General features: G+C 42.8%; 1 protein-coding gene across 2 annotated transcripts in view; it reads left to right on the top strand.

The window, feature by feature from the left end:
* Positions 1–26,727, top strand: part of SHROOM4 (shroom family member 4) — a 227,935-nt gene that overhangs the window by 173,173 nt on the left and 28,035 nt on the right. For both annotated transcript variants that reach the window (XM_019019817.3, XM_055375550.2), the window contains 3 exons: positions 2,721–2,855; positions 5,358–7,848; positions 13,349–13,410. In XM_019019817.3, coding sequence (XP_018875362.1) covers positions 2,721–2,855; positions 5,358–7,848; positions 13,349–13,410 — 2,688 coding nt within the window. The remainder of the gene's footprint in view (positions 1–2,720; positions 2,856–5,357; positions 7,849–13,348; positions 13,411–26,727) is intronic.

Here is a 26,727-nt window from a genome sequence, read left to right as displayed (position 1 = left end):
CTATGATTGGTCGAAGCCTTGCCAGGCCTGATTCAAAGCACTTGCACTGTCTCATTTGATCTTTCAACAATCCCATTTGGTACTATTATCCACATTTTACTGCCATGAAAACTAGGGCTCTGAGAAGTGAAGTCACCTGTCTACAGCAACAGAGCTAATGAGTGGTAGAGCTGGGATTCAAACAAAGGTGGTCTGACCCCAGAGCCTGTGTTAGATCGACAGGAATATCAACAGCAAAGGCACAGAATCAGGAAGGGACAGAGCTGGTTGCAGGCTGTGATTGGAGCAGAGAAATGGGAGACTGAGCTGATGGGTAAAGATAGCTTATTGAAGACTTTGAAACTGATCTAGTTTATGTTTGATGTGGGACAGAGTAAGAAATAGGGAGCCAGTGAAGATTCTTGAATAGGAGAGTACCCCAATTCAGTTGGCGTTTAACATGATATGACCTAAAAGCAGTGACTGGAGGTAGAACAAGGCAGACAGGCCGGCAGACTTCTGCAGTATTTGTGGCATAAAGTTTCAAGGGCCTGGACTAGAACAGGAGCTGCTGGTGGTGGGTTCTGGGAGAAGAGCTGTGGTTCTGTCTAATGGCCACAGTGAAAATGGAGGCGGGGGTAGGGAGAGAGAGAGAGAGAGAGAGCAAACCAGGGCCAGAGAAACATCATAAAAAAAAGACTCAGTAGAACTCAGTGTGGGATTGGATGGTTAGGGAGAAGGTGGCACCAAGGCTGACTGCCCGCACTTTAAACCCAGAACTCAAGAATCCTAAATATGGAAAAAGGCTTGAAATAGGAAGGATACCCTGTTCACCACTATATCCTCAGTGTCTAAAAGCGTAGGACATAGTAGATACCCATGGTACATAGTACTACTACTGGTAGATGCTTGACAAATAGTTGTTGACCAGATAACTACCTGGTAGCAGCAGCTGGAGAGATTTCCCGGCAGTGTGGCTTTGTGTGTAGGACTCCAGAGCAAGCATAGCCCCCAAGGTCTCCTTGTGCCTTCAGCCCCCACTCTGGGCACTCTGAAATCAATAATAGAACAATGTGATTACAAAGCTAGGGGCTTCACCTGGCTTTCCTCCGCTTAAATCTTAGCCACTGTTGCTGACCTGTGGCTCTACTTCCTGGCCTTTGACAAACAGCTTCCCCTGCCCTTCCTGCTATACCTCCTGGTCTGTGTCTGGCCTATTACCACTCAATCCTTGTTTTCCCCAGCAAGGCCATTCTTCTGAAGACTATCTTTTTAGGCCTTAGCCCTCTAGAGCCTTGTACTGCTGAGATCTTCTGTGCTTCTGCTGGGGTGAGGGGCATTTCCAGCTAGGATGGAATCCTCCAGCTTGAGTGTGACCATGAATGCTCCTGGGAGGTAGAGAGCTGCTTTATCTCACCATATAGCCAGCTTGTTGAAGGCAGGGGCCCTTATCCTATTCAACCCTGTACTACCAGTGCCTAGTCTGGACCCTGGCACAGTAAATATGAATAAATTGATGAAAATAATTTTTCTATTTACTTCTGTATCATCTACTTATTTATCATGTTTCTTTTACTCTGCCATTCATCTCTTTCTCTATCATCCATTTCTCTCTACTATATGTTTCTCTACAATCTTTCTCAGAGTTTTCTCTTTTTCTGTCATTTATTTTCCCCTCTATCATCTCTCCTTCTTATCTCTATCATTTGCCTGGCGCTTCCAGCATCTCTCTCTCTCCATTCTCTCTCTACTCTCCCTCCTTCTGTCATTCTCCCTCCCATCAATCACCTTTTTATCTCCTGGCATTATCCATGCTCCACATGTACTCTTCACCACACTACTCTTCCCCACTCGCAAGGGTGGCAACTGCTCATGCAAAGTATGCCAGGGGACAGCGATGGGTCCTGTATGTGGCAGTCAGTGCAAAAGTTGTGGCTGCATTCAGGGTCGTGGCCTCAGGCCTATTTCCCTTTATATACCCCTGACCTGCTGAGCAGCCAATCTCCTCTGTCAGCCTAACATGGTGCATTCACCACTTTGTTCTATCTTCCCTCACAGGAGTGGGGGCTTCCTGCCACCAGTTTGCCTACCAACTCAGGTGTCTCACCTCTGTACCCATCTTATCTTTCACTCTGTCAATACCTATCCCATGCTTTGTTTGAACCAGCTCTGTCTCTCCCATTAGTCTGTAAGCTCTCAAGAGCAAAGACTGTATTGGATTCATCTCTGTAATCCCAGAGTTACACGTAGAGGACACACAGTAAACATACAACAAATGCTTATTCAATGAATGGCTAAAAATTGGAGAATTGACAGCCCAGTGTTGACCTGTTCAAACTTTTCAATCACTTGCCCATTCCTTTCTCAGAGAAAAATGGGAAGATTGACCAGATTGATTTTCTTTCTCAAAGAGAAGTGAGGATGTGCTCACTGTTCATTAGGCAGCAGCACTCATTTATTCCACAAATATTTATTGAACATCTACTATGTGTCCAGCACTGTGATACGTGCTCAGGATACTCTTGTGAACAAAGCAGCCCTATGAAGCTGACATTCCATATCTCCAGAATGAAGGAGACTTGAGAACTAGGAGCTCAGGAGGGCCACTAAGATTCCCACACCAGTTCCTTGCAAGATGTTCTACTTTACTGAAGGAAAAGAGGGGGTGGGGCGGAAGCTGCCTGGGAAGTGATTTCAGCTCTGGTTCCTTCAGCCCACTTCCTGTCCCTTTCTTGCTGTAGGAGGAACGCCCCTGTCAGTAGGCCGCACTCATGGCATGTGGCCAAGCTGCTGGAGGGATGCCCTGAAGCAGCCACCACCATGCATTTCCCTTCTGAAGCCTTCAGCTTGTCCTGGCATTCCGGCTGCAACACGAGGTGAGTCTAGAGCCCTCCCCTCAAGACAGGCTGGAGGGTAGACAACTTGGACACTCCTCCTCCTCTGCTCTAGTCCCTGTTGGATGTTAGAGCCTCAAGTACTATAATGGAAAAGCAAGTGGGAGTCCAGAGTACCTGAGTTCAAGTCCTAGTCTCTTGCTAATTCTCTGTGATTTTGGGCTAGTCCCTTTCCTTCTGGACAATGTTTCCTTGAAACACCTCATTGGGCTTACAAGACACCACACTGTCCTGCTTTTCATTCTATTTCACTAGCTGTTCTTTCTCCATATCTCTTTTCCTAATTCCTTTCATTCTCCTGTCTCTTAATGTAGGAGGATCCCAGGGCTCAGTTCTTGCCTGCTTCTCTGTCAATGGCGACTCACTGGTGCCCTTATCTGGTCTTTATTACCTCTGTCACATAGCCAAAGCCTTCAAAATAGGGACCTTCCTGAATAACCATTGTTGAAACAGTTGCCCAAGAGGCAGACAACGTTTTCTTCAGGCTGAGAGCCAGCAAAGGTGCTGCCCTTCACTGCCTTTTCCCTTCCACAAGAGCTTCCCTCCAAGAAGGGATTTCTGTTGCAGGTTCAGAGAAACTATGGGTTGAGTTTACCCCAATTCGGTGACTTTATTTGGAAACCAAGGGCTCAGGGCACAGGCAGTTTTGTTCTGGAAGAATATGCAGAAACACACTTTGACATTCTTGAGCTTGGCTCCTGTTTGAGTGAGGATTTGTTTTTGTTTTTGTTCTTTTCAGCAGGAATAGTGGTGGAGTGGGTAGCAGGTTCCCTTGCCAATAAGAAATTGATGGATTCCTTGCCCAGAGAACAAGTGAGCTGACTGACTAAGGGGCAAGGCAGGGAGCAAGAATGAGCAGAAACTGACCTGAGGGTCTCATGGGCTGCTGCCACAGTTCAACTCTGGCTTTCTAGACTATGGCCTTTCTGAGAGCAGCCTGCAACCTCTCGGGTTCTAGTCAAAGGGAGTTACTGGCATGACTTGGTTCAGTTTGGCTTTGTGTTTGGGAAATGGTACTTAAAATTGAAGATTGCATCTGATCCTAGCCCTTCCCTTGGTCTTCCAGGTTTGGCTTTGCTGTGGGAGTTGGGGGAGGCGTGGGTGGGCAGAGGCCCCTATACTATCAATACTAGTATTAGAGAGGATCCTGATGACAAAAACTAATAATCAAGAGAGTAGCAGCTGCCATGTATTGAACCCTTGCTAGGTACCTGGGCTGTGGTAAGGACTTTACATTTACTATCTGCTTTATCTACACATCAACCCTCTGATATAGCTATTACTATTATTCCTATTTAAAAGACCATATGACAGTAGCGCTAAGACACTGGACTCAGGCCTGATTCAGATTCCAGCTGTGCTTCTTTAGCAGCTTAGTGAGTTTGTCAGTTTACTTTACCTCTCTAAGCTTAAGATTCTTCCATTGTAAAGTGTAGATAATAATCTGTCCCATAAAGATGGGAACAATAGACACTGGGGAATACAAAAGCAGGGAGAAATGAAGTGGGACAAGGGTTGAAAAACTACCTGTTGGGTACTCTGCTCACTTCCCAGGTGATGAGTTCAATTGTACTCCACACCTCAGCATCATGTGATATACCTTTGTAACAAACCTGTACGTGTACCCCCGGAATCTAAAATAAAGGTTGGAAAAGAAAAAAAAAGATCTGTCCTCTGCAGCTTGAAATGAAACCTTGTAAAGTGTCTGGCACATTGTAGGTCCTCAGTAAATAGTCAGGATTGCTATTATCAAGAAAAGAATAGGGGAACACCTGAATTACAGCCCTGTCTGTGCCAGTAGTTAGAGCTGGGTGTTCTTGAGTAAATCACCATCTCAAAATCACTTCCCTTTGCTGGGCTTGCTTTACACCAGTGGTTCTCAAAAGTGTGATTGCTGGATGAGCAAGCAGCCCCAGCAGCACCTGGGAAGTTGTTGGAAGTACAAATTCTCAGGATTCACCGAGACCTAAAGCTCTAGGATGAGGACGAGTGACCCGTGTTTCAACAAGCCCTCCATGTGATTCTGACGCACATGCTCAAGTTTGAGAATCACTGATTTATTTACAAAATGGTCCGGCTACAATTGAATCAGCCCTTTAGGGCCCCTCTCTAATGCTGATATTCTGTGATTGTCTCTTTTGGCAGGGAGCCACATGCTGACTCCCTAGGGACAGCCTAGAAGCAATTTCAGACTTGCTAATGTCAGGGAAATAGAGGATAACCCCCATAGAGTTCTCCCACTTTTAGTCTTTGGGGTGTTTCCCCATCTTTTTTCCATATATCATCTTGTGTCCCATTTTACTAAGCCCCTGAGGCACCCCAATGTCCATCTTCTTCCCTGTTTCCCTTTCTTCCCTTTTTTTTTTTTTTTTTGCCTACCCTCCTCTCATTTGTGGCATGGGTACCTCTGGGCTGGCCTGTCCTCTCCTATAGTAGGGCTGGCCATGACTTCGCTAACTAACCAGTATGCCCTGTGTCTTACAGTGACGTGTGTGTGCAGTGGTGTCCACTCTCCCGGCATTGCAGCACCGAGAAGAGCAGCTCCATTGGCAGCATGGAGAGCCTGGAGCAACCAGGCCAAGCCACCTATGAGAGCCATCTGTTGCCTATTGACCAGAACATGTACCCTAACCAGCGTGACTCAGCCTACAGCTCCTTCTCGGCCAGCTCAAATGCTTCTGACTGTGCCCTTTCCCTCAGGCCAGAGGAGCCAGCCTCTACAGACTGCATCATGCAAGGCCCAGGGCCAACTAAGGCCCCCAGTGGCCGGCCTAATGTGGCTGAGACCTCAGGAGGTAGTCGTCGCACCAGTGGGGGCCACCTGACCCCCAGCTCTCAGATGTCATCCCGTCCACAGGAGGGATACCAGTCAGGGCCTGCCAAAGCAGTCAGGGGCCCACCACAACCTCCAGTGAGGCGGGACAGCCTTCAGGCCTCCAGAGCCCAACTCCTCAATGGAGAGCAGCGCAGGGCATCTGAGCCTGTGGTCCCCTTGCCACAGAAGGAGAAACTGAGCTTAGAGCCTGTGCTACCCGCAAGGAACCCTAATAGGTTCTGTTGCCTCAGTGGGCATGACCAAGTGACAAGTGAGGGCCATCAGAACTGTGAGTTCAGTCAGCCTCCTGAATCCAGCCAACAGGGCTCTGAGCATCTACTGATGCAGGCCTCAACCAAAGCTGTTGGATCCCCAAAAGCCTGTGACAGAGCTTCCAGCATGGATTCCAACCCACTCAATGAGGCTTCTGCAGAGCTAGCTAAGGCTTCTTTTGGCAGACCTCCACATCTCATAGGACCCACAGGGCATCGCCATAGTGCCCCTGAACAGCTGCTGGCATCCCACCTGCAGCATGTACACCTTGATACCAGGGGCAGCAAAGGGATGGAGCTCCCACCCGGACAGGATGGGCACCAGTGGACTCTGTCCCCTTTGCACAGCAGCCACAAAGGGAAGAAAAGTCCATGCCCCCCTACAGGAGGAACCCATGACCAGTCCAGCAAAGAAAGAAAGACCAGACAAGTGGATGACAGGTCTTTAGTTTTGGGACACCAGAGCCAAAGCAGTCCCCCACAGGGAGAGGCTGATGGACACCCCTCAGAAAAAGGTTTCCTGGACCCAAACAGAACAAGCAGAGCAGGCAGTGAATTGGCCAACCAGCAACCCTCTGCCTCTGGCTCCCTTGTTCAACAAGCCAGGGACTGTTCTTCAACCACTAAAGTAGCTAGTGGCACAGAGGCAGGTGAAGAAGGGGACAGCGAGCCCAAGGAGTGCAGCCGGATGGGTGGTAGGCGAAGTGGAGGGACCCGGGGCCGCTCGATCCAAAACCGGCGGAAGAGTGAGCGTTTTGCTACCAATCTGCGTAATGAAATTCAGAGGAGGAAGGCCCAGCTCCAGAAAAGCAAGGGTCCCTTGTCACAGCTGTGTGACACTAAGGAGCCAGTGGAAGAGACCCAGGAGCCCCCAGAAAGTCCTCCACTCACTGCCTCTAACACATCTCTTCTATCTTCATGTAAAAAACCTCCCAGCCCCAGAGACAAGCTCTTCAACAAAAGCATGATGCTCAGAGCTAGGTCTTCCGAGTGCCTCAGCCAAGCCCCTGAGAGCCATGAATCTAGGACAGGCTTAGAGGGACGAATAAGCCCTGGCCAGAGGCCTGGCCAGTCCTCTTTGGGCCTGAACACCTGGTGGAAAGCACCTGACCCATCCTCCTCAGACCCTGAGAAAACACATGCTCACTGTGGAGTCCGTGGAGGTCATTGGAGATGGTCTCCAGAGCATAATTCACAGCCACTTGTGGCAGTAGCCATGGAAGGCCCTTCCAACCCAGGTGACAACAAGGAATTGAAGGCTTCTACTGCTCAAGCTGGGGAGGATGCCATCCTCTTGCCTTTTGCAGACAGAAGAAAGTTCTTTGAAGAGAGTAGCAAATCCTTATCTACATCTCATTTGCCAAGTTTAACCACTCATAGCAACAAGACTTTTACCCAGAGACCAAAACCTATAGACCAAAACTTCCAGCCAATGAGCTCCAGCTATAGGGAATTGAGGCGCCATCCCATGGACCAATCATATCATTCCGCAGACCAACCATATCATGCCACAGACCAATCATATCATTCCATGTCACCCCTTCAGTCAGAAACTCCCACTTACTCAGAATGTTTTGCAAGCAAAGGTCTAGAAAATTCCATGTGTTGTAAGCCACTACGCTGTGGTGATTTTGATTACCACAGGACCTGCTCTTACTCCTGCAGTGTTCAAGGAGCTCTAGTCCGTGATCCTTGCATTTATTGTTCTGGGGAAATCTGCCCTGCCTTGCTAAAGAGAAATATGATGCCAAATTGCTACAACTGCCGGTGCCACCACCACCAATGCATTCGGTGTTCAGTTTGCTATCATAATCCTCAGCACAGTACCCTCGAGGACAGCAGCTTGGCACCTGGCAACACTTGGAAACCCAGGAAGGTGACAGTGCAGGTGAGGACTTGGTTCTTGGGTGGGTAACCTTCATTATTGTCTTTGAGAGGAGAAAGCTAGGTAAATTATTTAAAAATATAACAATTATAATTCCTTGAAACTGTACAGCACTGGCTTCAGTAGTTGTTAGCTTAGTAACCTTGAATAAGATACTCAGCCACCAAAATTGCAGTTGTCTCATCTTTAGGGTTAGATAAAAGTAACTTTTGCTTCATAAAATGGGCACAACTGAGATTTATATCCTGACTATAAAATTGATATCTGAGTGACCCAAAGCAAGTCATTCAACCGCACAAATTTGAAGTATGTAATTCTAAAGGGAAAAAATAATTTTTCTGTCATAAAATAGCCAGTATTAAGAAGAGTCTCACTACCTCATCTCTAAAATGGAGGAATATCATGGCTACCTCATGGATCACTTGTGAGAATCAAATGAGATTGTGTCTATGGAGTTCTAGGCCCAGTGCATGATACAAAATATCACTTATTGCCTCCCATTTTCTACTTCAGAAGTATTTAGAGATGCAAAACTTGCAAATATCCCCAGGCTTTGCTTTCAGAGATCTGACTTGTTGGGTTTTTAAAAAGACAAATCCTTTCCCCTTTCTCCATCCTGTCTCTGTTGGAGACCCAGGTCTAAACTGGCTGCTCTTATATCCCGGTTATGACCTATTACCATAACACAAGCTACCACCATCCCCCAGGCTACTTCTGGGAGGACTCCCTAGGTCCTTGCCTACTCACTGCCAGATTACTTCCCCATGGCATCCCTGATGCCATCTTTTGGCCGGTGCATTCAAACCAGAAGTTAATTCCTGTGTTCAGCTGTTGCATACACAGACACTTTCGAAATGACTTAGTATCTGAATTTGCTCAATATATATTCTTGGTAAAAAGGAACTTCAAGAGTGAAAGAAGCCTTACACAAAAGACTATGAACTCTACAATTCCTTTTATATGAAATTCTAAAACAGCTATTCTATGGGGGAAAAAATTCAGAACACTGCTCGCCAATGGGAGGTGGCACAGAGATTGACTGGAAAAGGGCAGAGGGAACTTGTGGGGTGGTGACAATGTTCTATATCTTGGTAAGAGTTTGAGTTAAACATATGTACCTGTCAGAACTCAACAAATGTATAGCAAGGCTCCTAGACAGCCAATGCACTTAGTATTTGTGCATTTCACTGGAAGTAAATTTTGCCTAAAAATGTTGTAAACAAATATTAAACTTTATTTAATATGTATGCTGAAGTGTTTTTGAAGTGTACTGCTGTATTCAACTTATGTTTTCAGCATACAAATCTTGTACATATTTTGTTATATTTGTCCCTGAGGTTTTATGAAAGCACCGAATCCTAGCCACTCAACCACCAGGGATATTTGTCCCTAAGATTTTATGTTTTTAGATGCTATTATAAAGAGTATTATTTTCTTAATGTCAAGTTGAAATTCTTGATTACTAGTCTATAGAAATATAATTGAATTTTGTGTATTGACATTGTATCCTGCAACCTTGCCAAACTCACTTATTAGTTCTAATAGCTTTTTGGTGGATTATAAAACATTTTCTACATACACAATCATGCCATCTCCAAATAGAATTTAGTATCTTCCTTTCTCCTGTACATGCCCTTTTCTGGGAGAGAGAAGAGCCTTATTGCACTCTCACCTTCAATACAATGTTTGGAGGAAATGGTAAGAGTGGACATTGTAGCTTTTTTCTTAATCTTTGACTATAAAGTTTGATGTTAGCTGTAGGATTTTTTTGTAGGTGCCCTTTAATTGAGGAAAATCTCTTTTATTCTTAGTTTACTGAGAGTTTTCATCAGAAGTGGATGTTGTATTTTTTTTCAAATGCTTTTTCTGTATCTGTTGAGATGATCATATAGTTTTTCTCTTTTAGTCTACTGATGTGGTGAATGACACTGATTGATTTTTAAAATAAATAGAAGCCTAGCATTGCCAGGATAAATCCCACTTGGTCATGATGTATTATCCTTTTATATGTTACTAGATTTGCTAATATTTTGTTAAGGATTTTGCCCTTATGTTTATCAGGGATTTTAGTCTATAGTTTTATTATAACATCTTTTTCTGTTTTTTGTTTGTTTGTTTGTTTGTTTGTATCAAGGTAATGCTAGCCTTAAAAAATGAGTTGGGATGTATTCCCTTCTCTTTTATTTTCAGGAAGAGTTTGTATAAAATGTCTTCCTTAAATGTTTGCTTGAATTCATCATTGAAGCCATCTGGGCCTGGAGGTTTTTTGGTAGAAAGCTTTTTAACTACAAATTCAATTTCTTTAATAGATTTGGGGACATTTAGGTCATCTATTTCTTCTTGAGTAAGCTTTAGTAGTGTGTGTCTTTCAAGAAATTTGTCCATTTCATTTACATTTTAAAATTTATGGGGATATAGTTGTTTTCAACTTACTTTAAAATGCACCAGGATTTTAAGATGGATTGGTAGATGGATAGAGGAGTAAATGGATATATGATAAGGCAAATATATCAAAATGTTAATTGTAGAATCTAGGTGCTGGGTATATGGGTGATCACTGTGAACTTCTTTCAACATTTTTGTATGTTTGAATATATTCATAATGTTGAAAAAAAGAGGAGAGGAAATATAAAATAATGGTTTTAAGGGCACCGAAGCTGGAACCAGACTGCCTGGTTTTGAATTTCTTCCCCCGAACTTACAATGCCTAAGCTTTCCCATCTAAAAGCATGGGGGTAGTAACAACACCTACTTCATAAGTTGGTTGTGGGGATTAAGTGATGTAACACATTTAAGACTCAGAGCAGTGACTGCCAGATTGTAATCATCTTATAAGTGAGTTATCATCTCTTAAAGGGACATTTTGGCTTAGCTTGAGAGACTTTTGCTGGAAGAAGGACTCACAGATAGACAGTAGACAAAGAGGGCTGAGATTGGGGGTGAGTGGGGCGGGGGAAGTGAGGAGATGACGGCTGCAGCGGTGTCAGCCCAGGACCAGCAACTCTATAAGAGATGGAGGTACGATTTGCAGGTTGCAGCAATTGGCAGCAGTAATGCATGCGGGTGAGGCTGTGCCTATACCATGCCTCTATTTTTTGTACTCTGAGGGAGGGATACCTTGGGTTCCTAATGCTTGTTAGACCAGCTAAGCAGGTCTGCTTAGATACTACGCATTCCGACACGTGGATGGCTGCCTAGGAGACACCACATGCCCATTTCTGCCCATCATCTGAACCTTCCACTCCTACTCCACCCCCCTCAAGAAATGGGAAAAACTTGCAGCATGGGTTAAGATGCCATCGCTCTGATGACTCAGGTACTTGTGGTGGTAGCTATCTGAAGTAGGGCTGAGATCCTGCTCCTAATGCCCCTGGACGAGGTTGGTGAACTAATTGGCTCCTGTTCAGTGCTGTGAAGACTGAAATCAGCATGCACTCACATCCTTCATACCAGCTTGTTTTTCATTCATTGTCAAATTATTTCACTTACCAATTGTATGGGATAAGTTATAATAGGATCTCCCATTTTACAGCTGAGGAAGCTGAGAAAGCCAAGGCTCAGAGAGGTCACACATCTAGCAAGTGGCAGAGCCAGAATTTGAATAACATGACAGTAACTAGCATCTCAGTGTCTACTGGGCACCAGGTACTATTCTAGATGCTTTACATGTATCAAGTCATTGAGTTCTCAAGCAATATTATTATCGTGATTATACTGTTATGTAGTTGGGGAAACTGAGATAAAGAGAAGTTGAATGGCTTGCCTGAGGCCGCAAGTGAAAGGCAGGTGTGCGATTTGAATCCATGCTATCAAGCTCCAGAGGCCAAGCTCCTGACTGTGCTACACTGCCTCTCCATAAGCTGATTGCAAAGCCCAGGCCCTCTCTAGTGTGGCCGGATGCCCTCTAGCAGTATCACTTCCACTGGGACAGCAAGTTCCCATCACAATCTCCATTTGCAGCAAGCCGTGGGGATAACTGCCTCTTTGGTTCAAAGGGTGCAAGCAATGTACCAGGAACCTATGTGGCTTAGGGAAAAAAAAGTAGAGTGATACTGTGGACCTGGGAAGGTGGTTGGGAGTTGGTATAGGACTTTGGTTTGGCCACTGCTATTTACTGAGCACGTCCGCAGGGCTAGACAGGGCATGGACAGGAAATCCTGGCCCCCACTGTGGTTGAACAAGTAATGGTGTCTTTGCAGGCAGGAACATCTCACAAGGGCATCGAGGCAGAGTCTAAAGTACAAGTGGTTAGAGCTGTTCTGACATGCCAGATATAGGCAGGGACTGCTGTGGTCCTTTAAAAGCTGAAGCCAAGAAATAAACCTCAACTTTTGCATTGCTGCTAACATCCAGAGCCTCTTATGTGCCAAGCAATGTGCTAGGAGTTCTCTCTGCATATCTTATTTATTATCACTACTGGTCACCCATATAGGAAACTGAGGTGAGGTTCAAGGAGGTAATATGAATAACCTCAAATAACACCACTATTAAGTGTCTTAGCCAGTGTGACTGCGCCAAGGATCTATGTTTATTCTGCTTCACCAGGCGTCTTACTTCCAGTAGGGAGACCTACTGGGGCAAAGGTAATAAAACTTTGAATGGGACTAATAATGGTAGCATTGGAGAAAGAGGGAGTTTGGAAGATCAGTGAAATTTAGGAAAAACTGCATTCCCATTGAACTAAACTCTGAGTCTCTAGGTATGGAGTATTGGATACAAAGAGAGAATCTGAAAGGCTAATTTGCATTCAGTTTGGAGCTAAAATAGGAAGGCATGGACAGTTTTACAAATGGCACATATGGCTTGGCCTAGAAAAAAAAGAGTTGCTTGGACATGGCCCTTAAGGAAAAAATGCCCAGGGTAGAGAGTCTGCTCCTGTAATGTAGGGACTGTGGCAACCTGCACTCATATTCCCCAGAGATGGGCCCACCTCAGCCCCTGCCAGCAGATGTGGGCAGAGAAGGAGGAGCCACTGCAGTTGGAGGCGTGCTGGCATACCTGCTGTCCCTCTGCCTCACCTGGGGAGAGGGTTGCTGCAGCCAGAGCTTCTGCCCTCAAAGCCCCCCTCAAGGGTCAGGGCTTCCAAGAAGATGCTTTCTCTGTTGGAAGAGGCAGGAGGAATGAGCAGGTTCACCCAGCAGAACAAACAAAAAGACCTCCATCTCTCTGTGCAGGCAAGAGCCAGGGCAAACAGCAAACATACTAAACTGGTTTTTAATGTGGTTTGGGAGGGGAGTGGAGAAAGAGGGAAACAGCATTTCTAGACCACGGTGTCCAGGTCCCTAAGTGCTCCCTTAGTCTCTTCATGTCTGCAGCAGTTTAGCAAGCCTCCCGACAGAAAGGCAGCCCTCCAGGTACAAATTTCTCAGCCTGCATAGCAGAGTAGAAGGAACAAGCTGGGGGGCTGGGCCAGACACCGGCTCCTGACCTCTTCACATTTTTGAGGCCGTCTAGATACCTGGCTGTTCAAAGCTTTCTAACTTATCAGGATTTTTCTTTACAGGAATTTCCTGGGGACAAATGGAATCCAATAACAGGAAACAGGAAGACCAGCCAGTCAGGGAGGTAAGTGAGCGCTCAGGGAGTTGGGGTGGGTTGGTGCCTCTGGAGCTTCTATAGAAATTGCTAAGGTCTTTGGTTTGCTTAGTTTCCTTTGAGGAAACTGGCCTGGTATCTAGACTAAGGGCTTGATGCCATAGATATAATTCAGCCTGTCCCCCTGCCCCCTGCACTCCTAGATAGCTGGGTACAGACCAAACTGATTGCTAGGACATTTTGGAATATGCAAGTTTCCTGTATTAGACTGAGGTCCTTGAGAGAGGACAACATACCTTGGTCATAGCTTTATTCTCTGTACCTAGTACAGTGCCCGATACAGAGAAGTTGCTCAAGAGGTATTTGTCATTTGCTTGCCAAATGAAGAAATGGAACCTCCTCCACCATTAATGGATGAAATGACACAAAATAATGCTAGCTAACATTTCTTGAACACAGTGCTCTATTCTAGACCCCATTCAAATCATTTTACAAGTATGTATTTATCACTATGACCTTATGGAGTTGGTAATATTAGTCTCTCCATTTGACAGAGAGAAGAAATTGAGACACACAGAGATACATTCATTTGCCTGAAGTCCCACAGCTAATCAGTTGACTAGACCCAGGCGGTCTAGCTTCAGGGACACTATACTACATTACAGTGTTTCTCTGAAATGGTTCTTTTACTGATTAGTCAGTGAAATAAGAGGACTTTATTGAAAACCTAATATAGGTCCTGCCCTTTTCTGGGCAAGGTGAGAAATACGAGCAAAAGAACAGCAGGAAGCACAGTGCCTGCCCACAGCTTGAGCAGGGAAGACTAACCCACACAAAGCTAAATGGCAATAATAATAAATTACCACTTGCCAAACAACCTATGTGCTGCAAGCTGAATTACACATATTATCTTATGCTTTATCTTCCCAACAACTCTGTCAGGTAGGTATGATTATAACTGGGGCGGTGGGTCTCAAACTTGAGTGCACAATTGAAACACAGATAAATAGTTGGACCTGACCCTGCATCCTGAGAGTGATTCAGTAAGTGGGGAGTGGAGCTCAAAACCTGCAATTCTAACAGGCTCAAACAGCATCTGGGTGATGCTGATGCAGCTGGTCCTGGGATCCAGTTTGAGAATTGCTAACTCACATAAAGGGTCACAGTCAGAGAGCCTAAGGAATCTACTCAAGGTCTCACAGCTAGTAAAGGGATAAGCTAGGAATTAAGCCCAGCTTTTACTTTCTCACACAAGTTGACAGAAGATGAAACCCTGTCAAATACAGGGCTTAAGAAGCACCTGGCACCTGGTAAGGGGGCAGCACGTGGTAACTATTACTGTACACTATTTAAGTTCATTGGAGGATAAAAACAACTGAGGGTTGGTAGCTGTAAGAGGAAAGGCCCATAGAGGAGACTAAGCAGGGTGTGTTGGAGGAATAATCCCCACTGGTTAAGTTCTGGCCTTGGAGTCAGTTCTGCCTGGGTACAAAGCCAGATTCTTCTATTCACTAGCCATGTGGCCTTGGCAAGTGCCTACCTGCCTGCCTCGCTCCCTCTCTCTCTTTCCCTTCCCCCCTTATTTATAAAATGGGATAAGAGTATCTATCTCAAATGTTTGTTGTTATGAGGACTAAATGAATTAATATATGTAAAGCATTTAGAGCAAAACCTGACACCGTAAACTCTCAGGAAATGTTATCTGTAATGAGGAGGAAGAAGAACAGCAGCAGCAGAGAAGAAAGGTGAGTAGTGAAGCACTGGACCAGCCTAGGCAGGCCTTGACCAGCCTAGGTAGACCCGCCTAGGTAAACCTAGATAGGATCACAAACATGGGAGCAATGAAAGGTTACCATCAGGTAAGTGATATGATAAATGTGGCCCTTTAGGCAACTGCAGTGTTTGCAGCCTAAGTGAGTTGAAGAGAGACCAATTAGGAGAAGTGATCTGGCCATGACAGAATGTGGCCCTGGATTGGGGAGGTAGAGGTGCGATAGAAATGGAGCAGAAGGAATAGATAAATAGGTGTGATATTTGGGGGAGGGGAGTTTGTTTATTGTGAAAACAATATTACAGGAAATTAAAAATAGAAGAAAAAAAACCTTATTGTCACCACCTTAACACCTTGGTTGTTTTCATTTCCCTGTCAGCTTTATCTATAGGTATAGAGAGTTTTCTAAGCATGATTATAATAACCATGTAGATGTAATTTTGTGTGTCCTGCTTCTTTTTCCTCTCTAAGCTTTACTTGGTAAACAACTTTTCATGTTGCTATGCAGGCTTCCTCAAGTCATAATTTTTAGTGGCTGTATAATATTTCACCAGCTTAATGTGCTCTAATTTGCTTAATCATTCCCAAATTGTTGGGTAAATAGGTTGTTTCCAATTTCTGGCTATTATAAAGTAATGCAGCAGAAATATTTTGAGTCACTATAGCTTTTTTTCTCATTTTGAATTATCTCATTAAAAACAATTATGTGGAGTTGGGATTACTAGTGCAAAGAATACGAACATTCTTATGGTTCTTCATAGATCTTACCAAACTGTTTTCCCCACGAGATGTTTTACATGCCATTAGCAATATATGAGAATACCAGTTTTCCAAAATTATGTCACCATTGAAAATTTTCTTTTTCTAATGCCGTACAGTTGAATGGGACCTATTATAGTATTAATTTGCTTACTTTGATAATTCTAGTTTGAATATTTTGTGTGTCTAATTAATATATTAATATCTTTATTGCTTCTCATGTGAATTATCTGTTCAGATTATTTGCTCACAAATATGTGACACCTTTTGAGGGCAAGGTAGAGAAAACTTGGTGACTAGAACTTGAGGAGAAAAAAGGAAATATATCTTAGCCAAGCATGAGATAGTACACACCTGTAGTCCTAACTGCTCAGGAAGCTGAGGTGGGAGGATCACTTGAGCCCAGGTGTTCGAGGCGGCAGTGAGCTGTGATCACATGACCGCATTCCATCCTGGGTGACAGAGCGAGACCCTGTCTCAAAAAAAAAAAAAAATTTCATCCATGTCCCTACAAAGGACATGAACTCATCATTTTTTATGGCTGCATAGTATTCCATGGTGTATATGTGCCACATTTTCTTAATCCAGTCTATCATTGTTGGACATTTGGGTTGGTTCCAAGTCTTTGCTATTGTGAATAATGCCGCAATAAACATACGTGTGCATGTGTCTTTATAGCAGCATGATTTATAGTCCTTTGGGTATATACCCAGTAATGGGATGGCTGGGTCAAATGGTATTTCTAGTTCTAGATCCCTGAGGAATCGCCACACTGACTTCCACAATGGTTGAACTAGTTTACAGTCCCACCAACAGTGTAAAAGTGTTCCTATTTCTCCACATCCTCTCCAGCACCTGTTGTTTCCTGACTTTTTAATGATTGCCATTCTAACTGGTGTGGAAACCATCATTCTCAGTAAACTATCGCAAGAACAAAAAACCAAACACCGCATATTCTCACTCATAGGTGGGAATTGAACAATGAGATCACATGGACACAGGAAGGGGAATATCACACTCTGGGGACTGTGGTGGGGTTGGGGGAGGGGGGAGGGATAGCACTGGGAGATATACCTAATGCTAGATGACGAGTTAGTGGGTGCAGCGTACCAGCATGGCACATGTATACATATGTAACTATCCTGCACAATGTGCACATGTACCCTAAAACTTGAAGTATAATAAAAAAAATAAATAAATAAAAAAGATAAAAAGATAAAAAACAACTCTGAGCCCCAGTGACTTGGAGAATGTTATTGGCATAGATGGGGCATTTGAGAAGGGGAGCTGGTTTGGTGAAGATGCTGCTAAGTTTGAATTGGGATATGTTGTATTTGAAGTTAGTGGAAGATACAAGTTGAGTCTTTCAAGGCTTGTCAAACACCCAGCCAGGGGACAGGATGAGGAAGAAGAATCAACAAAGGAAACTGAAGGGTCAAACAGCTGAAGTAGTAGAAGGAGAAATCTGCCAGTGTAGAAGATAAGCAGATGACTTTTAATGCCCTTAACAGTTTGGAATTACAAGTGACCTTCAAGAAAGCAAATTCAGTAAAGTGGTAGGCATAGAAAATAGATGGCATGGTGGTCTGTAAGGGGGAAGCACAGAGAAGAAATGCAAGCAGCTTTTAAGTGTACCTGTTTTAAGTGTACAATTTAATGCAATTTAAATGCAAGTACCTGTTTTAAGTGTACAATTCAATGATTTTTAGTAAATTTACAGTGATGTACAATCACCACAATCTAGTTTTAGAACATTTCTATCACCCTAAAAAGACCCCTCATGCCCATTAGCCATTGCTCTCCATTCCCACTCTCAACCTTAAGCAACCACTAATCTACTTTCTGTCTTTATAGATCTTCCTTTTCTGTGCACTGCATATGACTCTAATCGCACAATATGTGGTCTTTTATGCCTGACTCCTTTCACTTAGCATAATGTTTAGCAGTTCATCCATGTGTCAGTACTTCGTTCCTTTTTATTTCCAAATAATATTCCATTGTATGGATGCATCATATTTTGTTTACTAGTCCTTCCACTAATGGATTGTTGGGTTGTTTTCACTTTTTGGCTATTGTGAATATTACTGCTATGAACATTCATGTACAAGTTTCTGTGTAGATTTATGTTTTTAATTCTCTTTGGTACATATTTAAGAGTGAAACTGCTGGGCCAAACGGTAATTTTATTGTTTAACTTTTTGAGGAACTGCCCGTTTTCTAAAGCAACTGCACCATTTTACATTCCTACCAGCAAAAGAGAGTTCCAGTTTCTTTTGGCTAATTTTACTACAAAGATTAATTGTTACTGTGTGGTTTTTAAAATGTTTAAAAAGGGGCCCGGCGCAGTGGCTCACACCTGTAATCTCAACACTTTGGGAGGCCGAAGCTGGCAGATCCCTTGAGGTCAGGAGTTCGAGACCAGCTTGGCCAACATGGTGAAACCCCGTCTCTACTAAAAATATAAAAATTAGCCGGGCATGGTGGCAGGTGCCTGTAATCCCAGCTACTCAGGAGGCTGAGGCAGGAGAATCGTTTGAATCTGGGAGGCGGATGTTGCAGTGAGCCAAGATTGTGATACTGCACTCCAGCCTGGGTGACAGAACGAGACTCTGTCTCAAAAGAAAAAAAAAATGTTTAAAAAGGAAGATGTTTAAAAATAGCAAATTAGCTAGGAAAAGGAAAGAGAGAAATAGGATGATAGTTAGAGGGAGCAATTGGGTTTAATTTAGTGGTTCTCAAAATGTGGCCCCAGGCCCAGCAACCTCAGTATCACCTGAGAACTTGTTAGAAATGCACATTCTCAGGCCATACTCAGACCTACTGATTCAGAAAGTGAGGATGTGGCCCAGCAATCTCTGTTTTAACAAGCCCTCCAGGCAATTCTGACGCAAGCTAAGTTTCAGAACCACCAGTTCAAATGAAACTTCAGTCAGAATCTAGAAAACTGAATTAAGTTTAAAACAGAAAGGAAAGCTCGATAGAAAAGGAAGTATTGACACTGAAGATGGAAGAGGCAGGTCCCAATCAAAGGTCTCAGGAAACATGAGAAGGACTAGGAAATGTCCAGGGCGTAGATGACATCTGTGAGGAGAAATCCTGATAGAGTTTCCCCTCACACCTTCCCCCCACCACCACACACACAAATTTTAACATTTACTATGTTATTTCTGTAACAACTGGAATGATGAGTGTAGGTGGAAAAATCAAATGTGTATTCTTAAGCCACTCTCTTTGCTGGAAGCCTGCAATGAATTGATAATTTCAGGTAGTTATACTCTTAGTTGTCTTCCTCCACTGTTATTTGGTTTTCCGTGAAGAGAATGTAAAAATTGTAATATTAGCAGGAGGGATAAAAATGGTGAGTAGATCTACTGGGAGAAAAAGCTACATTACTGTGATATATTTAAAAGCCAAAATAAGTTATTTTCTGGATTATCTCTCTTGGTTTTCTGTACCTATGATTGCCTGCTGTGACCCTTTCCATTTTTTTCACTTTGCACAGAACTTTAGAATGTGTAGGGTGTTTTTATATGCATGACCACAGTTAATTCTCACAACAACACTGAGGTTAAACCTTATTTTTCCCATTTTACTGATGAGGAAGCCAAGACTCAGAAAAGGTATTATACCATTAACAGCAGCAACAACAGGTATAATAGCTAACATTTATTGAGTGTTTATTCTGTGTCAGACACTGTTGTAAGCATTTCATATGAAGTATTTTATTATTTATAATAACCCCGTGAGAGCATTACTGTTTATTGACCCAGTTTTGCAGATGAAGAAATTGACTCACAAAGAGATTAAAGTCATTTGCCCAAGGTCAAACAGGCATCTGACTTCAGAGCCCATTACTACTGGGATTATACAGCAAGTAAGTGACCAAACTAGAGCTCTACTTAGGATTTTCCATTCTCAGCCTAGGGTTCTCTTCCTTCCCTTTGTCACACCACATCATGAGCAGAGTGTGAAATACCCGGTACAGAGTTCCTATTTACTGATTGAGTGAAAGAATATGGGTAATTCAGAGTTGAATCTGATTTCATTAGCAAGAGTACACTTCTCAGGAAGCCTTTACTACCTAAGAAGAATGCAGCCTTCAGAGGCTCGGAAGGATTTGTCACAAGTGTAACTAAGCGAATTTAAATACTTAGGAATTAATTTAACGCCAGGCACACAAAACTTATTCAAGGAAAATTATAAAACTCTAATGGGAGAAATAATATGAATAAATACATAGTATATACTTTGCTTTAATTTAGGAAGACTGAATATAGTAATGATTACAATTCTCCCTAAATTTAATGTGTAGACATAATGGACTCCAATTGGAGTCACCATGGGATACTTTATAGAATTTGTCAAATTTATAGTAAAATTTATCTGGAAGAATAAGCAAGTGGGCAGAAATACCAAAGAGTACATTTCTTTTAAAAGTTAATGATGGTAGACTTACCCTATCAGATTTTAAAGCCTATCATAAAGCAACAATTATCAAAACCATATGATAGTGGGTTAAAAAAAGTCAAACAGTGAAATTAAAAAAGAGCTTCTAGAAACAGACTCCAGCTATTTTAAGAATATAGAACACATTGGAAGCAACCCTGAACTGGGGAAAGCAATTACTATTTCTTTAAAAAATGTTGGGGATTTTAGATATCAATATGGAGAATAATTAACTTAGATTCATATCACATACTGTACAGAAAGTGGACCAGTAGAATCGCATATTTATTCCAGCTGTGGATGGAAGATAAATTTGTGTCTGTTAAATGGAGGATATCATCAGAGACAAGATCGATGGATTAAAATATATAAAAGTTGGTGGTGGGGGAAGCCTTTGTACAACAAAATGTAATAAAAAGCTAAGCAACAGAACGAGGAAAATGTCTGGGATCAGCATCACTGACAACAGTTGCCTGTCCAAAAATATATATATATAAAAATCGGTAGAAGGTCAGCTTTCAGATTTAGCTTCATAAGTGGGCAAGGAAAATGAACAGGCAATTTACACATGAGGCAATAAAGGGAGTAAAATCATTGCATGGAAAAGTACCACCTCTCTAGCAATTAAAGAAGTACAAATAGAAGCAACTTCAAGGCATCATAATCTGCTTATTAAACTATCAACAATTAAAAAAATCAATAAATAGAAATTGTAAAATGCTACCTTGGCAAGGCTGTGAGGAAACATGCTTCTGGAAACAATATAAATTGGTTTAGTCTTCCTAGAGGGCAATCTAGAAAAATGTGACAAGAGTATGTGTTTCTGGGTTTAGTCTTCCTAGAGGACAATCTAGAAATATGTGTTCATATTATTTGGCCTAAAATACCCCCAAGGAAATAACCTAAAAGGAAAAAAATTATTTAAAGATGTTCATAGTAGTGCTTATTATAATCATGGAAAGAGTTTACCAATCTAATATATCATCATCTTGGAGCAAAATAGAATAGCCACCAACAGTGACAGGTATACAAATGTTGGGTCTTTCCCAGAAATGAGTGGTTGTAATATTAACAAAAAAATAATAAATATGAAACCACATATTGAATCTAATCTGATAGTAGCCATACGCAAAGAAAATTCAGAAAGGAATCTGGCAAAATGTAAATAGTTGGATATGAATGTACATGGTGTTCTTTAGGTACACGTCAAGTTGTTGGAATTTATAATTAAGAAGAAAATCTGAAGAAGAGGTGGCCCATGTTGGTTTGATATAGACCTGAGAAGTTAAAGATCAAGGGCTTTGTAAAAAATCCCCGTACCAATGACAGACAATGTTACTTACCAGACATGCTTACTCTCACTGCTAGCTAGAATTGGGTTTGCTAGAATTCTCCATCCACTAGCACTTCTGCTTACTTAAATCCACAAGAACTTTGACATCACCAGACCTCTACGAATCTCCAAATTTGTCACCACCACTACAACATAGTACCCACTCACACACACCCCCACCAATAAACATTTTATTATCTGCCTCAGAACCATCCCTTTCTTAAAGCTTTTCCATTTCCCTTCATTTCTATCACTAGCACTAGTTTGCATTTCAGTGCTATTATTCACAAAGAAGCACATTTTCTCTCTACCACAGTGACTGCATATGTATGTATTACTTGACAACAAATATAGATTGGGGTCATTGGAGAGAAGGAGCTAAGCTTCACCCAGGACAGCCCCAGTAAAGCAAGGACTTCTCTGATTTCTTCACAGGACACTTTGCATCAGCCTCCTGAGGACTAGAGAAGGTTCAGGGCAAGCACTGCCACTTGCATTTGTTGTTGCCAAGCTAATTGTTCATTACTTGAATTTCTGTGGACCCAGGGGGCAAGCAGGGGTGGCAGCAACAGGCTCTCTGGGTCCTTCTCCCCTCCCTGTGTATCCTCCTTGCGTCTCACTTCCTGGATCTTGCAAATATTTCCTTCGGCAATAACCTGGGAGTGTCTGTTTCTCTTGGAGCAGTCTTACTTGGCTGCTGAGGGAAGGGAAAGGCAAGACGGGTTGGGCTTGTGTGCTGTTGCTACTGAGATTCTAGAATGCCAAGCTATTGTGGTGAGCTTAAAAATAAAGTTTCCAAACAAGAAACTTCAAAAGGGCCGAGGAAGAGGTAGGAGGAGATTTTTCTGTCTCTGCAAATATTGGTTTTCATTTTCAATTCCTATTAGGCCAAAAAAAAATATTTTAACAAAAAGGGAAAATCTGTTCTTCAGAAGAAAAGGCAACCCATGGAAGCGGAAAAGAGATGAACAATCCTGGTTTTGGCAGGCAATTTACTTTTGTTTTTGAGATGTAGTCTCCTTGCTGATGTCAACAAAGCCCTTTCTCATAGTTTGCTTTCATGCTTCCTCTCCTTTCCTCAGTAAGGCGCTAAAGCCTTCATGGACGCCCGAGGATGAATGTAGCACAAGTACCTTTTGCTGTACCCCAGGAGTCCCTGCTTCCCTGCGATTATCTCTCAGAGACAGACAAGGCAGGTCTGGACACTGTGCTTTTTACTAGCTGGGAAAATGATTTATCCTTTTTAAGCCTCAGGAGTCTCATCTGCAAGCTGACAATAATGATTGTTGTGAAGATTAATGGAAATACATACGTGAAAGTGCCTAACACGGGGCCCAACACTTGGCAACCAGAGTAGTCGACTGGGTGAGGTGGCTCACGCCTGTAATCCCAGAACTTTGGGAGGCCAAGGTGGATAGATCACTTGAGGTCAGGAGTTCGAGACCAACCTGGCCAACATGGCAAAAACCAGTTTCTACTAAAAATACAAAAATTAGCTAGGCATGGTGGCACACGGGGAGGCTGAGGCATGAGAATCACTTGAACCTGGGAGGCAGAGGTTGCAGTCGGCCAAGACTGCGCCACTGCACTCTAGACTGGGCAAGACACTGTCTCAAAAATAAGAAAGAAAGAAAGGAAGGAGAAGAGAAGAGAAGAGAAGGGAAGAGAAGAGAAGAAACCAGAGTAGTTCCTTTTCCTTAATGAAGCTCCTTGCCCTCCACTCCAAGGAAACAATCCTTACTTGGTCTCGAAGCAGAGTTGCAAATTTCTGTACATTTAGGAGGCCTGATCCCCTTGAAAATAGGACTTCCAGAGGCCAACCAATATCCTTGGCTTGAGGCTGACACCCTTCAATGGAAGCCTCCCTTTCACCATCACCATTTTGCTTCAATTGTTAAAGCCAGGAAGACAGGAGCAACATTGGTTTTGCTCCCCTTTGATCTGGTCATTTTGCACAGTGTAATATTCAGCAAGGATTTGTTGAAGGAATGACTAGTACACACGTTGGCCCAGATGATCCCATTAAGGGTAGCCCTTCCCCTTCTGGAGTTGGTCTCCTTCTGCCTGCTTGATATAAGTGACTCTGCAAGTCTCAGGCTGCCCCAACACAGGGCAGGTGAGTGGGAGGGCAGTGGTTTTAAAATGAGGGCTGATGCAGAGAATAGCAATTCCCAAGTTGCCTTGTGCCCAGTACCTCCAGATAGGGTCACAGTTCCATGACTTGGGGCACCAGATGTCCCTAGAAGGGCATGTTCTTTTCTTCCAACTGTTTCTGGAGTTTATTACCGGGGTGGGGTGGGGGGGGGATTTTTTTAAGGCTAACACACATAGTTAGTACTTAAGACACCTTTGAATATCCAGACCTTTTGATTGTCACACTGCTCTTAACCCTAAACTTGCCTTTTATTATATCTCCCTTTTTAGTAGATAAGAAAAGTTTGAGTGAATGAGTCCAGGCTTAAACTCCTTAGTAAACTAGGGCCTCCTGGCTAGTCAGCTATGTGGTTGGGCTGGGACTTGAGGTCTCCTGGTTTCTTGGCTATTGAGCAGGGTTGAACATTAATCAGGGAGTGCAGTCCAATTCTCTTGATGGGAACAAGGAGCAAGCCTGAAGCATACAATTGTGAAGGCAATTTTCCATGTTCCTAGCATCATTTCTAGGTCCTTTTTACATAGTTCATCCTTATGACTGCTTATTTGTAAGATAGGTATTTTGTTGAAAGTGAGGTAAGTGAAATACCTTGCTCAAGGTCACACAGCTTTTGAGTTATAGAGCCAGATTTTTAAATTTTATTGGAATTCAGACCCAAGTCTTTCTAACACTGTATTCTTTCTGCTTTGCTCAATTGCCTGTCCTGTGCCCTGGTTAGGGAAGAAGAAAATGTGGTAAATTTGATTGTTATCATGGAGCAGGGTTGTTTTCATCACAGCTGCAATACATTGGCCCAATTGTTGCCTTTGAGGATATTGCTGCATTTCATAAAATCTAGATTGGAGGTGAAGGTCGGGAGAGAGGCAGGGACAGGAGATAGAAATGGGCAACCAAGTGTGTGTGGTGAAGGATGGGGGACAGAATGTATAGTTTGGAAACCAACCTAATTGGAACAAATAACTGCCCCCAAACCATAGCACTCCCAACCCTTTTACTCTGAACCTTTGTTTCCATGATATGGTCCCTGAACCACCTGTGTTAGAATCCTTTAGGTGAATTGCTTAAAATGCTGATTCCTGGATCCCACCACAGAGGTATGAAACCCAATTTCTAGGGTTGGGGCCTATGAATTTGCATTTTAAACAACTTCCTGGGTAATTCTAATGAGGAGCCACTTTGATTATGAGCTGTTTTCCCAGACTAGTGGTTTCCAATGAAAGTTGGATCATGTACCCTTCTCAGAAAGAATTTTTTAAGCATGTACCCTCAACATATGTTGGCAATATATTTATTAATTTCTTATATGTGCTAATGTCCTCATATTTATGCTTTGAAATGCAAGAAATAGAAAAAAATAAATATAAAAGAAGTTCTGTGAACACAACTACCCTAGACTAAAAAATAAATGACCAGTCAAAAAAAAAGGGTAGGTGGTTGAAATCCAGCTTCAGGGAGAAGGAAAAAAGAATGGTAAAAGCCCAGTAGAGTGGAGAGTTGACCTTATTTTTCTACAAACCCAGAACTCCTCCAGAATGAAGAAAAAGGGAACTGACCATAAAGGTTTCAAGGTAAATATCAATAACCCATTAATCGTTAATCTTTGGATACCAAAAACTGAAAAAATGATTGGACAAGGCTGAAGGGCGTTGGCCAGGCACCCAGTTGAAGTAGGAAGCAGCATTTTATGAAAGCACCTACGTGAGACAAGCACCTCATCTTTTGAGATGTGTAGCTAAGGACGGCATTGACAAGGCACCAGCTTTGATCAAAGCAGCAAAGCTCCATGCAGCTCATGAAGTCTGGTGCTCTTTGAGCACTGTAGGGTAAATCAGCCCAGTAATAGAATTAGGAAGCTTGATAAGGTTGAGCAAAGCGAATAATTTCCATTAGCTTGCGCTACCCCAAATAAATACGCAATTTAGGTAAAAACAACAGACTTGCTATGCAAACACAGCCTCGAGATAAATCCCAGCCCACTCCCCCTCCCCCCACCACACACAAACCCCAATCAGATTCTGGAGCAATTGGACAGCTGCTGACTGCTTTACCTGCTACTCATTGTTCCCATTGCCTGGCAACCTGGGCTACGAGGTTACAGTAAAAAAGATCTAACTTTTCTTCTTTTCCATAGTCACACAAACCTGCATTTATTTCACATTGAAGAAATACGTACTGAGCACCCACTGTGTGCCAGGCACTGTGCTGGATACTAGTGATATAGTGGTGAACTTGACATGTGCCTTCACCCTCAATATGGTTATGTGGAAGGGGCAGACAACTAAGCAGTAGTGTGCTAGGAAAATTAATGCGTGCTGTTAGAGGACAGTCTGGGCACCTATCCCATGCTTTGGGGGAATCAGGGAAGGCTTCCTCAAGGAAATGGTATCTCAGTGGAAATCTAAAAGTAAGTCAGATAAAGAGGCGGAAAGAGAAGATAAAGAGCAAACAGCATGTAAAGGCAAAAAGAAGTGTGGGAGGTGTAGGAAAGGCAGAATTTTAAGAAACCTAACAAATCCTAGTAAGGGTCTGTATTTTATGAATAATGTAGGCTTCAAGCAGAAAAATGTATAACAAAATCAGATTTATGCTTTATTTTTCTGTTTACTAATTTTTAATTGAAAAAAGTAATAAATGCATTTAGTGTATACACACACACACACACACACACACACACACACACACACACACACACACACACACAATAAGAGAATCTCACCCCAAACCATCAGTACAACTCTTTACAAGAGACATTACTGGCAATTTGTTGTGTATCCTTCCAGAAAAGTAACGTGTGTGCATGTATATACATTCTTTTTTACAAAAATGGGAACATATTGCATATCTTTTCTATTTTACATCCTGCTTTTTTATTTTAGTGATTATTCT

Source organism: Gorilla gorilla, chromosome X (assembly GCF_029281585.2).
Source record: "Gorilla gorilla gorilla isolate KB3781 chromosome X, NHGRI_mGorGor1-v2.1_pri, whole genome shotgun sequence".
NCBI classification, from domain to species: domain Eukaryota; kingdom Metazoa; phylum Chordata; class Mammalia; order Primates; family Hominidae; genus Gorilla; species Gorilla gorilla.
Note: the sequence above shows the minus strand (reverse complement) of the source record. Positions and strands in the feature narration are given on the sequence as shown.